Genomic DNA, 14,336 nt, shown 5'->3' on the forward strand with positions numbered 1-14,336 from the left:
CATAGAGCCGGCATTAAATTCCTGTGAATCGGTAATACGTGCGACATCTCTGATGTGTACAATCATCCGTTTTTCTGTCAAAAAGGGCTCTTGCTTGCCGTCTTACCTTGCTCATTTTCTCTAAACAAAACAGTTTTCCCGTTTTCAGGCCAAAACTGTTCATCTGTTGATAAAATCGTTTACTTGTGAGTGAAGTACTCAATTTTTTCCTTAGCCTGCGCTTTATTTGGTCATATTTGATCAAGAAATAAAGAACTTACGCCACTTTGAAGAATCGAATCGACGGAATTTGGCTTGCCGTCTTAGCCATAAAATGACGTCAAAGTCACGTGGTATGGGCACACTGAAATACATGCCATCATGACATCAGCAGCAGTGACGTCACACAAAGGGTAACACGGTCCTTTTGATCCCCTAATGTGGGCACACATCAAAAGAAAAAGTTGTCAGTCATGTTTAACCCAGTTTCTGCAGCAGTTGTCAGAAATTTGTGTAAATTTCAGTAAGGTTATTTTCGTCACAGAAAGTGTCAGTGATATGTTTCTAAGTTCGGAGTAAAATGATTCAAATAACGCGGAATTAAGGAAATTATTCAAGGTAAGATAATTTTTTGAAAAGTCAAAGGAGAATGTACAAGTTAATGTAATATAGAGCGCTCTAAATCCCTACTGTTTAGTTGATCAAATTAAAGGTGTCAGCGACCATTATAATTGCTTTCAAACTTCTCTGTATCAGAAGACAGAGGCGAAATTATGCCATGTGTATTCGAGTAAAGTGTCAACATGCTGTACCACAACAGGCTGTTAGTGGATGAATAACAAAAATTCGGCGACTTGAATTTCACTCATGTCGACCTCTAGCTAAAGCCCTGCTTTGAAAAATAAAACCAGTGTTCGCGTTCGCCGGAGACTCCATCTTACTTTCGGTTTGCAATGCAAGAAGTACCTGGACTGTTTCCATATAATTTACATTGATAAGTAGAGATTTTGATCAGTATGCTAAACCAGTCTGAATACGTCACTGAATGACTACAGGCTACGTCACTCTGTGTTATTTTTAGAAAATAATGCTGCTGAAAATGAAATTGGGATTCCGACATCGTGATTAGTATTTGTTGTCTTTAAATTAAAACATTCAGTTCCGTTTTTACTTTGCGTCCCATGTACGCAATGGTCTTGAAAAATTTGCGTACCAACCAAATTCGTTGCGTATTTAGATACTTTTACGCCGTAAACGCGAACACTGCTTCTAGTATTTTATTGAGTGGGTACCTCTGAAAGCATTGGAATGTCTCTTGTCAAAGAGTTTACCACATCGATGAAATTAAATTATGACAGCTTCATTTTAAATGACCCGAATAAGATATGTGCAGTACGTTAATTCTTCCGCGAGACTTCGCGGATGAATCCTAACTACATTCTGGACACTTGTCGGCGAACACGCGTGACCTGTTTATAACAATGCTTCTACGACTTTGCGTGGGTTGAATTTTGCAGTCAGTAAACGGATAAATTATCGGAAGAAGAAGCTCTTACTGGTTTGTTTAGTTACTACTGATATTAAAAATGATTTTATTTCTTATTTTTCGAGAAATAAACAAATCGGCGAAACATTAAATTGTATTTTCTTGTAGTTTTTGAAATCGAAAGTAGATCGTCTATGTTTGGCTGCTTTGACGAAACGAAACAACTTTTTTATGAAAAGATTTAAATAAGAGGTAATTTAACCGTAAACTTCAATGTCAGATACTGCCAATTGCTGCTAAATGTCTTCGTATCATCACAATTTGTAAAATATATTGTTGAAACTGGAGAAAAGTGTAATCGTATCCGGATATAATATTTTGGGTAAATAATGAGCTGTGTTATGAAATTTTAACATTCAAGTAACATACATGATAGATATTATTGTAACAGAAATGATTCTAGAATTTATTTTTATTACACCTACATATAATCTATATCGGACTTATATTCTAGTCCTGAGGCATGATCTGAAAGTAAAACAATGAAGTGACAGGCATACTTTGGATATTGTAATACTAGAAAGAATCTAGGTAATATTTAGAAATTGAAACAGAAGATTTTCAGTTAAAATCGCACCAAAGGCTGTATCAAGGGTCTACATATTCAAAAATTTCTTGTGGTAATACCCCAAACGCTACTTGCAGGAGGGGGTATCCTCCCACACCCTTCCCCCATATTGCCACTTTACAGTTTGATACATTTGCCCTTCTACCACCTGCCGCAACGCCCATTTCAAAATCTGACTGCAATTTAAAGAAGAAGACAAAGGGAGGAGGCCAAATACTGAAAGGCCCTGATGATTGCATGGGTACCTTAGTTGTTCCACACCCACCCTGCTACAGACCACGTAAAAATGGCTCAAACATTTTTCTGCCCAGTTTGGGCCTGTCTGTCTACATGAATCAAAATGGATAATTGAAAGTGGATGGACTTCGGGATAACAGACATGATTTTTAAGGGGTTAACAAGTCTGAAATAGAATAAATGATAGTTTTAACTAAAAAAGAACTGCATTTATTAATATCGATTACACTATATATTGACACTCAGCAACATTTACATACATGTATCTCTAAACGCAAAAGTAAGTATACTTTAAATTGACATCACTTATAATATGATTGAACAATACCTAACATATGACCAGGCTATCGCCAGGCCCATTATAATATCTGTAAAATATCAGTTCTTTCATCCATCCGTAACAAATTGTATGTGGCAATCCGCGCTGTAAAATTTTAATATTATAAATTGTCATATTCAAATTTTATCATGTGCGAATATATACCAGCCGATAATTGCCTCTTTTGGCAATGCCGGAGGCAAATGTTTACTGGAAAAATGTATAAAGTCATGGGCAGTACCTTAGTGTCAGCTGTCAAATTGTAGTTTGTACTTTCAACATTTTTATTTCGCGAACCACTCTTCAATTTTAGAGAAATATATTGGGTTTAAATACTTGTATAATGTCAATCAAAGTTTTACTAGGCATCGACCGAATGTTCATTTCATTTATTGTAACAAAATCTCTCTTTAGTTGGGGAAAAAAACTAAAAACAAACTGAAACTGGTAGACTATACTGTCAGTACATCAATCATTAGCCGACTCAGGCCCTTCAGGCCTTTGATTTTAACAATGGCAGAGTTGTTGCATCATTTGTAATTTTTTCCAGTTGAATCATCATGTAAGAGATGTTGTCTAATAGATGGGCAGTGCCAAGTTGAAGGCTCGTATCTCCTCCCTGATGGAAGATCATGCATACAAGGTTATTGTGAGCAGGTCAGTTTCTTTCCGTGTTGAGTGTTACAAAATTTGTTATATAACTTGTTTATAATGTTATCTAAAGTGGCGTAATCACAGATAGAGTGAGAATTTTCATCACCTTAAAGGGCTTGCAGCTTAATGTAGAAAGTGTTATCCTACAAACAGAGACCTAGTAAAAGAAGTGACAAATGTTTTGTATTGCAATACTTTTAAACCAGTTAAAACACTAGTCAATGGTTGCTACAATTAATAAATAATATTTCACATACAGTCAGACCTGTTTTAAGCAGCCAGCCAAGGGAGCAAAACAGTCTGGGTGCTTAAGGCAGGTGGTTTAACCCTTACCCTGCTAAATTTCTAAAATGGACTGGTCCATCATTCAATTTGGGCAATACCATTTAATATGCGAAGGGGTGTTCACTGAAAATTTACTGACTGAATAGCGAACAGTGCAGATCATGATCAGACTGCACAGATGTGCAGGCTGATCTTGGTCTGCACTGGTCGCATAGGCAGAATCACTTGCCGCCAGCAGGCTAAGGGTTAAATCTGAACAAAAGTTCAAGTTACGAAGTTAGCTGACTGTTTGCTTTAGACGAGAGGCTGCATAATAAGTGCCAACATAGAATATGGAGAACATGTAATTGTACTGAAATTGCTGATTGTCAGACAGTTCCATTAGATGAATTGAAACAGGTCTTTGTTCGTCTTATATATAGAAATTTTGTATCTAATATGGGGGCACTGTTTTTCCTGGTCGCTACAGACAGGTCGAAGTGATGTTACCATGTATTATAAAATTAAACATGATATGTCATATTGGAGTTACAGATAGATTATTTGTACCCACTCACCCCCCACTCCCCTTTCAAAATTTCTTGGGGTTATTTGGCCTTGTTTGACAAATTTGGATATGAAATGATGTGCTGTCTGCAGACATAGCACTAGTCAAATGTATTATCCTCAATGTGAATGGTTATCACCTAAATTGTGACTTCCCTTATCAATCATTTCACTTTGTTCTTCAGGGTACCTGTGTCAAGGTGACAGTTGATCTTGTTGAAAGATTGTGGGATCTGATTGATCAAATCTCCATTGATTTGATAGGTATTTATATGAACTGCATCATGAGAAAACCAACATAGTGGCTTTGCGACCAGCATGGATCCAGACCAGCCTGCGCATCCGCGCAGTCTGGTCAGGATCCATGCTGTTCGCTTTAAAAGCCTATTGGAATTAGAGAAACTGTTAGCAAACAGCATGGATTCTGACCAGACTGCGCGGATGCGCAGGCTGGTCTGGATCCATGCTGGTCGCAAAGCAACTATGTTGGTTTTCTCATGGTGCGACTCATATGATTTTTTTACATGCTCAACTTTTATTTGTTCAAGGTAGTGCACCAATATTGACAATTGATCATTTTATTTCGATTATGAGTTCTACATTACGAGATGATCGCATATACAATGTGTTGTGCTGGAAAAGCTATATCAACAGTAAAAAAAATGACAAAACAGAATACAAGAATATCTAATTATATTGAACTTGTTGATACCAGGCCAACTACCTTCTAAAGATTGATCTGATTGTTCAGATTGTGTGCAATTGTTTTGACTTTTCTTTTTAAATAAGTCATTTAGTCAGTGTGGTGGTTACAGAATTTTGCAGTGGAATCCAGTATAGACTTCAGACTAAAATACCAAGATGAAATGGGCAGGTAAAATTTTACAGTACCTGATACTGTGTAATTGTATAGTATTTGTTGGTTTAACCTGCAACTGCTAATTGAGGACACAGATTTGCAGATTTCAAATTTAAAAAGATAAATTTAATGTTTATGTACTGTCAAGATTTAATTGTCTTGGAGGGGTTTTATATCTAACTTCCATTTACATTAAACAGATTAATGCAATTACAAAAACTTGTCTCCCCCTTACATTTTGATAATTTCGCAGTATATAAATTATACCTGCATCTCATTCATAATGTCTCTTTTTAACTAAAAGCGAGTATTTACTTTGTGTAATTTTTGACAGTATCACACTGTCTACTTCAGCATTGAACTGTGACTTTTGGTATTATCTAACACTAAAGTCGAGGAAGCCATCCTTGAACAGAGACGTGGGACTAGCGTTTCCTCCTTTATACAGACATCTCCTCCAGTCATGAAACCTGACCAGGTCACATGACCAGTAGTCACAGTTCAGTGTTGAAGATGACAGTGATACTGTAAAAAATCACACCCAGATAAATGTGGGCTTTGAGTCAAAGAAAAAAGTACTTTATGAATCAGGCAGATGATGGAAACAACCTTTATAGTTGCATTAATTTGTTTATACTGATTTAAACATTTATGTCATACCTGCAGCTCATTCAGCTTTATAATTTCAGTTGAAGCCTTCAAAACCAATATGGTGGCATGCGTAACAGGATTTTCCTTGGTTCTGTATATCCCGATCTGTATCGTAGTTTGGTGTATTGTAAGTGTGTTTCAGTCCATCTTAATTAACCTTTAGCCTGCTAAATTTGTAAACTGGACTGGTCCATCATTCAGTTTGGGCAGTACCATTTATTATTTGAAGGTGGTTCTACCCAGGTGCCCTCTCGTGATGAAATAATGCACAGAGGGGTACATGGGGTCTTCCTCCACCATCAAAGCTGGAAAGTCGCCATATGACCTATAATTGTGTCGGTGCAACATTAAACCCAAAAAAATAAATAAAATAAATTATTATTTGAAGAGGTGTTCAAGGAAAATTTACTGACTGAATAGCTAATAGTGCAGACTATGATTCCATGCAGGCTGATCTTGGTCTGCACTGGTCACAAAGGCAGAATAACTTGCCGACAGCAAGCTAAAGGTTAAAACAAATACATTCTTAAATACAATTTGACATTGGATGCCAAACCAAGCTTGACTTTCATCTATGATTATGTTGAACATGCAGTATTACCTCTTCTTATGACACCTACATAGAGTAGATAACCTCTTCTAATTAGATCCACAAAGAAAAAATAACCTTTTCTATTCACAACTATGTAGAGCAAATAACATTTACTAATGAGACCTCTGAAGAGCAAATTACCTCTTCTAATGACAACTACATAGAGCAAATAACCTTTACTAATGACACCTCTGAAGAGCAAATTACCTCTTCTAATGACAACTACATAGAGCAAATAACCTTTACTAATGAGACCTCTGAAGAGCAAATTACCTCTTCTAATGACAACTACATAGAGCAAATAACCTTTACTAATGAGACCTCTGAAGAGCAAATTACCTCTTCTAATGACAACTACGTACAGCAAATAACCTTTACTAATGAGACCTCTGAAGAGCAAATTACCTCTTCTAATGACAACTACGTACAGGAAATAACCTTTACTAATGAGACCTCTGAAGAGCAAATTACCTCTTCTAATGACAACTACGTACAGGAAATAACCTTTACTAATGAGACCTCTGAAGAGCAAATTACCTCTTCTAATGACAACTACATAGAGCAAATAACCTTTACTAATGAGACCTCTGAAGAGCAAATTACCTCTTCTAATGACAACTACGTACAGGAAATAACCTTTACTAATGAGACCTCTGAAGAGCAAATTACCTCTTCTAATGACAACTACATAGAGCAAATAACCTTTACTAATGAGACCTCTGAAGAGCAAATTACCTCTTCTAATGACAACTACGTACAGCAAATAACCTTTACTAATGAGACCTCTGAAGAGCAAATTACCTCTTCTAATGACAACTACATAGAGCAAATAACCTTTACTAATGAGACCTCTGAAGAGCAAATTACCTCTTCTAATGACAACTACGTACAGCAAATAACCTTTACTAATGAGACCTCTGAAGAGCAAATTACCTCTTCTAATGACAACTACGTACAGGAAATAACCTTTACTAATGAGACCTCTGAAGAGCAAATTACCTCTTCTAATGACAACTACATAGAGCAAATGACCTTTACTAATGAGACCTCTGAAGAGCAAATTACCTCTTCTAATGACAACTACATAGAGCAAATAACCTTTACTAATGAGACCTCTGAAGAGCAAATTACCTCTTCTAATGACAACTACATAGAGCAAATAACCTTTACTAATGAGACCTCTGAAGAGCAAATTACCTCTTCTAATGACAACTACATAGAGCAAATAACCTTTACTAATGAGACCTCTGAAGAGCAAATTACCTCTTCTAATGACAACTACATAGAGCAAATAACCTTTACTAATGAGACCTCTGAAGAGCAAATTACCTCTTCTAATGACAACTACGTACAGGAAATAACCTTTACTAATGAGACCTCTGAAGAGCAAATTACCTCTTCTAATGACATCTGTGAAGAACAAATAACCTGTTCTAATGATGTCTACAAAGAGCAAATAACTCCCTTTTCTTTACATTTATGCAAATTATGCCTGTGTAAGACAGGGTTTTTCCTACCAGAGGGACAGCGTGAAATGAGAAACAAAGTGTGAGCAAGGTTTCTTATCCATGCTAGCCAGAGCGTTGAGAAAACCACTTTCGTTCACAGGCAGACTTGTAAGATGTCTTTTCTTGCCTATCACATTCAAGCAAAGATCACGATGACAATTAGGTCTTGGTACTTTCAGACATCATGTATATAGTTTATGACATCACTAAAGTGCATACTATTTTACGCAAGGTTTATTGGAATAACTATCCCTAGCACTTGATCAGACATTTGTATACTTTCCCCACTAGGGAGGCAAGAAATATCAGTCTTTTGCAGTGGGATTTGCTCTGGAAAGGTTTAAAGTTGCATCAGTTTCAGGTGGTGACTTCTGTCAACTGCCCTATTTAAATAAGACACCTTTTACATATTTTTATTGCTAGTTGGTGTTTAAACAACACAAGTTCCAATGGCACAATAAAAAAATTATTAACATAATGATCTTTGGCTGCGCAAATATGATAAATGATAACTGAAGTACTCATGAATATGTACCAAGCTGATGTACTCATGTATATGTACCGAGCTGCGGTGGCCAAATGATAACTGAAGTACTCATGAATATGTACCAAGCGGATGTACTCATGTATATGTACTGAGCTGCGGTGGCCTAATGGATAAGGCACCTGCCCTGCAATCGAGAGGTCCAAGGTTCGAGCCCAGTCAGAGGTGGGACTTGTTACTGAAAAGAGACCGGTTGGTGAGCCGCCAGCTAGTGTAATAACGGTTACCGATTGCCTACCTGCCTGGTGCCTGGCATTAAAAAAATAGGAATCGGGAAGTAATGCTGTTCTGTGTATGTAGGTGTCTCATAAGCCAACTTGGCTGGCGCTTTCAGTAGGGGTGACACAATAATAAACAAACACTTTACTTTACTTTGTGAAGTTATAAATGCCTAGAGCACATGTTTATTATTTCCCATCAGAAAATGATTTGTACCTGTAAGAGAATTGATTGAAGGAGATGTCACTTGACTGTAAAGATTTTCTGTTTAATGTAGGACAAGAAGAGGAAGAGAGATTGGAAGAAAGAAAATTCTGTACATATAAGAACTGTAAGTATATTCTCTTCATCCTCAGAAATAATATACAGGCTTTGCATAGGTAGTAATACACCCAAAGCCTCTCTTAAATGGTAGAGTCAGTTGCCTTTCATTGCTGGAATTTTGCACTTTTTTTTCAATTATTGAGAGCAAGTCATTCGCAAAATGGACCTACCTTAAGTGTATATTTTTCACACATGAGCACATAATATTTATTCTCCAAGGGCAAAAAAAATATTATTATACCCCTAAGATACAAAATATAATTATTGTAGCTATATTGGAGTCATGCATGTCTGTCTGTTCATGTGGAGTGTCTGTTACATACAGTCTAAAGCACGGTAGATTTTCATAAAACTTACATCAATTGTTTACATCACCAAGACAATGTGCAAAGTGCACAACCCAGGACACTAGGTCCAAGGTCAAGGTCACAGAGGTCAAAGGTCAGATAGTTTACTGCGTGTCTGCCTTGTATTGTCTTAACCACTTTGAAGATTTTCCTTAAACTAATATTAGTTGTTTACCTTGCCAATATTATATGCAGAGCACACAACCCTGGTCACAAAGTCCAAGTCAAGGTCACACGTTGAGGTAAATTGTGAAATAGCTTTACTTCATGTCCCCTCTATATCTTTTCAACCGCTATGAATATTTTCATTAATGTATCATTAATTGTTGACCTCATCAAGAAGCACACAACCTAGATACCAGGTTTAAGGTCAAGGCCACACTTTTGGTCAAATAGATTAATTTTGTGTCCACTCCATATTGTCTAAACTCCTAGGAAGATTTACAGAGAACTAACATTTGAGTACCTCACATTAGAATCGCACAGCTCCGGTCACAATGTCCAAGATCAAGATCACACTTGGAGGCCACTGTTAGCTGAAATTTATGTCAGCTCCATATTTTCTAAACCGTTTAAAACTAACATCATTGATTTACCTCATCAAGATGACAAAGGTCACACTTGGATGTCAAAGGTCAAATAGATTAACTTTGAGCCTGCTTGAAAGATTTTCATAAAACTATTATCACTTGTTTACCTTATCAAGATGATATGCAGACTACATGACCCATATCACGAACTCCAAGGTCAAAGTCACACTAGAAATTAGTTATCAAAAAGCTTACATATATCTCCTAAACCACTAAAATGAATTCCATGAAATTAGCATCAATTGTTGCATAATCCAGTCATTTGGTTCAGTGTCAAGGACACATTTAGAAATCAAAGGTCAACGATTTAAATCTGTGTCCGTAATATTCTTACCACTTAAAGGATTTTTGTAAAACAAATCATTTGTTGTTAACCTAATTAAAACAACTTATGAAGTGCACAACATAGGTCAGTAGTTGAAGGTAAAGGTCAAACTTTAAGGTCAGAGGTCATGATTGCAGCATTTTACTTTCCCTGTATGAAAGTGGCATTTAGGGGTATTAATCGCCTTTAGTGATAGCTCTAGTTTTAACTCCTGATAATACTATTAATGTCAATTGATAGATTTTGTATAGATAAATTCAAAATTCTAATGTTGACTTGTTTCAGGATCGTGGCCTTTCTCATGATGAAGATAAACGTCCGATTGAAGCCAAGCCAAGCAACAAACCGAAACCGTCAACCTTAGACGCAAGTGACCTGATGAATCACAATTCATACCAAAGACCCAATAGCAGAGGGAATCAGATACAGCCACTTGGCCGCAAACCAACCAGTAGCCTGGCTTAATCATTTTTTAGCTTGCCTAAATTTTTTTTAAAAATCTACGCGGTATTGTCATCACTTGATTGTCAGCGTTGGTTAAAATTTTTGTTTAGATCCGCCTTTTCTCAAAAACTATAAAAGCTACAGCTTTGAAACTTTGCACACTTGTTTATCATCATTAGGTCACTATGTAGACCAAGAACCATAACTCTAATTTGCATTTTGTCAAAATTATGGCCCTTTTTGTACTTAAAAAATTTTAGTTTCTGGGATAAAAAGTTTTATTAGGTCCACTTTAGTTTCTGGGTTAAAATTTTTGTTTAGGTCCACCTTTTCTCAAAAACCATAAGAGCTACAGCTTTGAAACTTTGCACATTTTGTTTATCATCATTAGATGACTTTGTAGGCCAAGAATCATAACTTTGATATGCATTTTGTTAGAATTACGGCCCTTTTTGAACTTAAAAAATTTGAGTTTCTTGGTTAAATTTTTTGTTTAGGTCCAACTTTTTCTCAAAAAATATAAGAGCTACAGCTTTAAAACTTTGCACACTTGTCTCTCATCATTAGATGACTGCGTAGGCCAAAAACCATAACTCTGATATGCATTTTGTCAGAATTATGGCTCATTTTGTACTTAGAAATACTGAACTATAACTCTTTTCTTACATACTGTCCAGCACTTTCAGATGAGTGATGGCACCTGTAGGCAGTACTCTTGTTTAAGTATTGTGATAACATGACTGTACAGGTATTTTACCATATGCATTGTGATAACATGACTGTACAGGTGTTTTACCATAAGTATTGTGATAATATGACTGTATAGGTATTTTACCATAAGTATTGTGATAACATGACTACAGATATTTTACCATAAATATTGTGATAACATGACTGTACAGGCATTTTACCATATGCATTGTGATAACATGACTGTACAGGTGTTTTACCATAAGTATTGTGATAACATGACTGTATAGGTATTTTACCATAAGTATTGTGATAACATGACTGTACAGGTATTTTACCATAAATATTGTGATAACATGACTGTACAGGCATTTTACCATATGCATTGTGATAACATGACTGTACAGGCATTTTATCTTAAGTATTGTGATAACATGACTGTACAGGTGTTTTACCATAAGTATTGTGATAATATGACTGTACAGGTATTTTACCATATGTATTGTGATAACATGACTGTACAGGTATTTTACCATATGTATTGTGATAACATGACTGTACAGGCATTTTACCATATGCATTGTGATAACATGACTGTACAGGCATTTTATCTTAAGTATTGTGATAACATGACTGTACAGATATTTTACCATAAATATTGTGATAACATGACTGTACAGATATTTTACCATAAATATTGTGATAACATGACTATACAGGTATTTTATTTGTATGTGTGATAACACAGCTGTAAAGGTATTTTACCGTATGTATTGTGATACCACTATTACCATGTATCATATGTGACTTATTTATATATTTTTCAAATTATCTGTGATAGATTTATATCAAACTTCACAGTGTTTTTTTTTCACTGTACATATCATAATGCCTTATAAGTTATAACTAATTTTTATTATTTTAGAATATTTTATACATTTTTGAGAAAGAAAATAGTGTTGTTTTATGGTATATTTGGCAGTAAAAAAATCTAAATTATAAAAGTTTAAAGTGTTTATGGGGGTGGGGGTGAGACACTGATAATATTTTGTTTCTTTTTGGGGTATATTGGATAAATTGTCGCCAGTTCTTTAACTTTTTATTAGCACATAAGAAATCTTTATTAATACTTTATTGAGGTACGAGGTATAACAGATTTCAGGTATTTGTATTTCTTGCTTCAGTTTAATAGAGGTTTACAATTATTGCCCAATTTTTAATTCAGGTCATATGATATTTTTTTAGTAGGGCAAAGAGCCATTTTGTTGTGTTAGTGAGTGGGAGGTTAGAAATGTTTTTATATTCATCAAGGCATTTATAAATTGTGTATACAGACAAACTTTGTTCGCTCGAACTCAACGGGACAAGCAAAATGTGTTAAGTTATTGGTAGTTCGAGCCATCGAGAAATATATGTTATATAGATATTTTGCTGGGACTTGATGGGGAGTTTGAGCGAAGGGTGATATGTACAAATTACAGAGTTCGAGCAAACAAAGTTTGACTGCTGTATTAGAATTGGGGGGTATAACATGTGTTTGTAAAAGTTATTTCTACTTTATTAAGGCATACCAGCTGTCCTGTACTCTAATCGGGATCAGGGTAAAGTGTATGTTTGTTAAGTTTGTTTCATACTATATTAGGGTATAACAAGAGTTATATTTTTACCATACTACTGAATCTCAGATTTACTCATTCCACCTACTTATAGGGCGTCTTTTGTTTGCGGATGCTAATTTTATTATATATCATACACACTTATTTTCAGTTGACATCAGCTTTTTTTGCTAAATCGAAATTTATATATGCATAACTTTTCATGCTAGTTACCGTATTTGTTATACAACAGGGTATTATTTTTTAAATGTTTACTGCAAGTTAAGAGAAATGATATTTTTATGTGAAGTTCTGTCATGCAGTATTTTTTTGTTCAACGGAAAGTTAAGGCACTATCCAAAGTTAAAAGAAAACTTTAAGCCATTTATACATAAGATAACAGAGGCTGAATGATTTGATTATCGGTATTTATATCTTGGAGTCCATATTAGGGTGTTTTTTAAGTATTAATTTAAAAAAAAAAATTTCATTTCTCTCCAGAACTTTATTGACTATGAAATGATGATTACCTGTTGGTACTCAATTTAAAACCTTCATTTAATGTATTGTAAAAATGTTACATATATCTTTACATTACAGATGTCATATTTACGTTACATATGACATATTTACATAAAAACGTAACTTCTGTTTTACTTGTTTGCTTGTATATGTATAATGTGGAAAGATGGGTAAAATTAACTCTTTTAAATAATTGCTGGAATTTTGTTAGTGCTGATCTTTTTTGGTAAAGTAACATAATAATATTTTTGGTAAAGTTACAAAATAGTAATCTTTGGTCAAGTTATATAATAATTATGTTTATGTTAATTGAAGTTCCGAGGGCTTTTTTTTTTTTAGCAAATTGTACCTGTAAACTAATTATCTTGAAACATAAATATCATTGCCAATAAGGTATGAACTTATGATATGAAAATGAAAGTTATATATTTACCAGTTTAAAGGTACATGCTTTCCAGATTTATGTATGAAATAAGCAAATTCTTTCAATTTTTTGTTATCATAGGTAAAAAGTAAAACTAAAGTCATCCAGTCAGTTGATGGCACTTAATTTCTACATGCTCTTGTGTAGTCTGTAAGATATGTAGAAAATTTATTTACTGAATTAATCACACAGTAAAAATTTGATATATGTTTCTCATAACCTATCACTGTAAATAATATTGATTTATGATGTACACCTCTGATTGCATTGTTTCTTTTTGTACTTGTTATGAAACAGACTCATTCAAAAGTTCAAAATCTGATAGATATTTTTATTTCTTAGAGACATATCAACTTCATAAAAATAAAAACATTCCTTATCATTATATCTTCTTCTTACGTAGGTTTTTTTTGTGTGTTGTTTATATACAGTATTCCATTTTACATACAATATTTGTTACATTAAGTACTTTTAGTACAATTAAGCATGTAAATTATATTTTGCTCAATCAAACATATATAGTGTTTGTTGCAAAATCAAGCGTACATAGTATTTGTTGCAAAATCAA

The 14,336-nt window shown here is 34.7% G+C and overlaps 1 protein-coding gene across 1 annotated transcript in view; it reads left to right on the top strand.

Annotated features, from left to right (window-relative positions):
• The window catches only part of LOC123538949 (ADAM 17-like protease), a 47,992-nt gene extending 34,287 nt beyond the window's left edge, over positions 1–13,705 (top strand). Inside the window, exons 18-22 of the mRNA XM_053529696.1 lie at positions 3,200–3,306; positions 4,320–4,398; positions 5,683–5,771; positions 8,785–8,838; positions 10,379–13,705. Coding sequence (XP_053385671.1) covers positions 3,200–3,306; positions 4,320–4,398; positions 5,683–5,771; positions 8,785–8,838; positions 10,379–10,558 — 509 coding nt within the window. The 3' untranslated portion in view covers positions 10,559–13,705. The remainder of the gene's footprint in view (positions 1–3,199; positions 3,307–4,319; positions 4,399–5,682; positions 5,772–8,784; positions 8,839–10,378) is intronic.
• The last annotated feature ends 631 nt before the right edge of the window (positions 13,706–14,336 follow it).

The sequence above is a fragment of the Mercenaria mercenaria genome, chromosome 18 (assembly GCF_021730395.1).
Source record: "Mercenaria mercenaria strain notata chromosome 18, MADL_Memer_1, whole genome shotgun sequence".
Classification (NCBI taxonomy): Eukaryota; Metazoa; Mollusca; class Bivalvia; order Venerida; family Veneridae; genus Mercenaria; species Mercenaria mercenaria.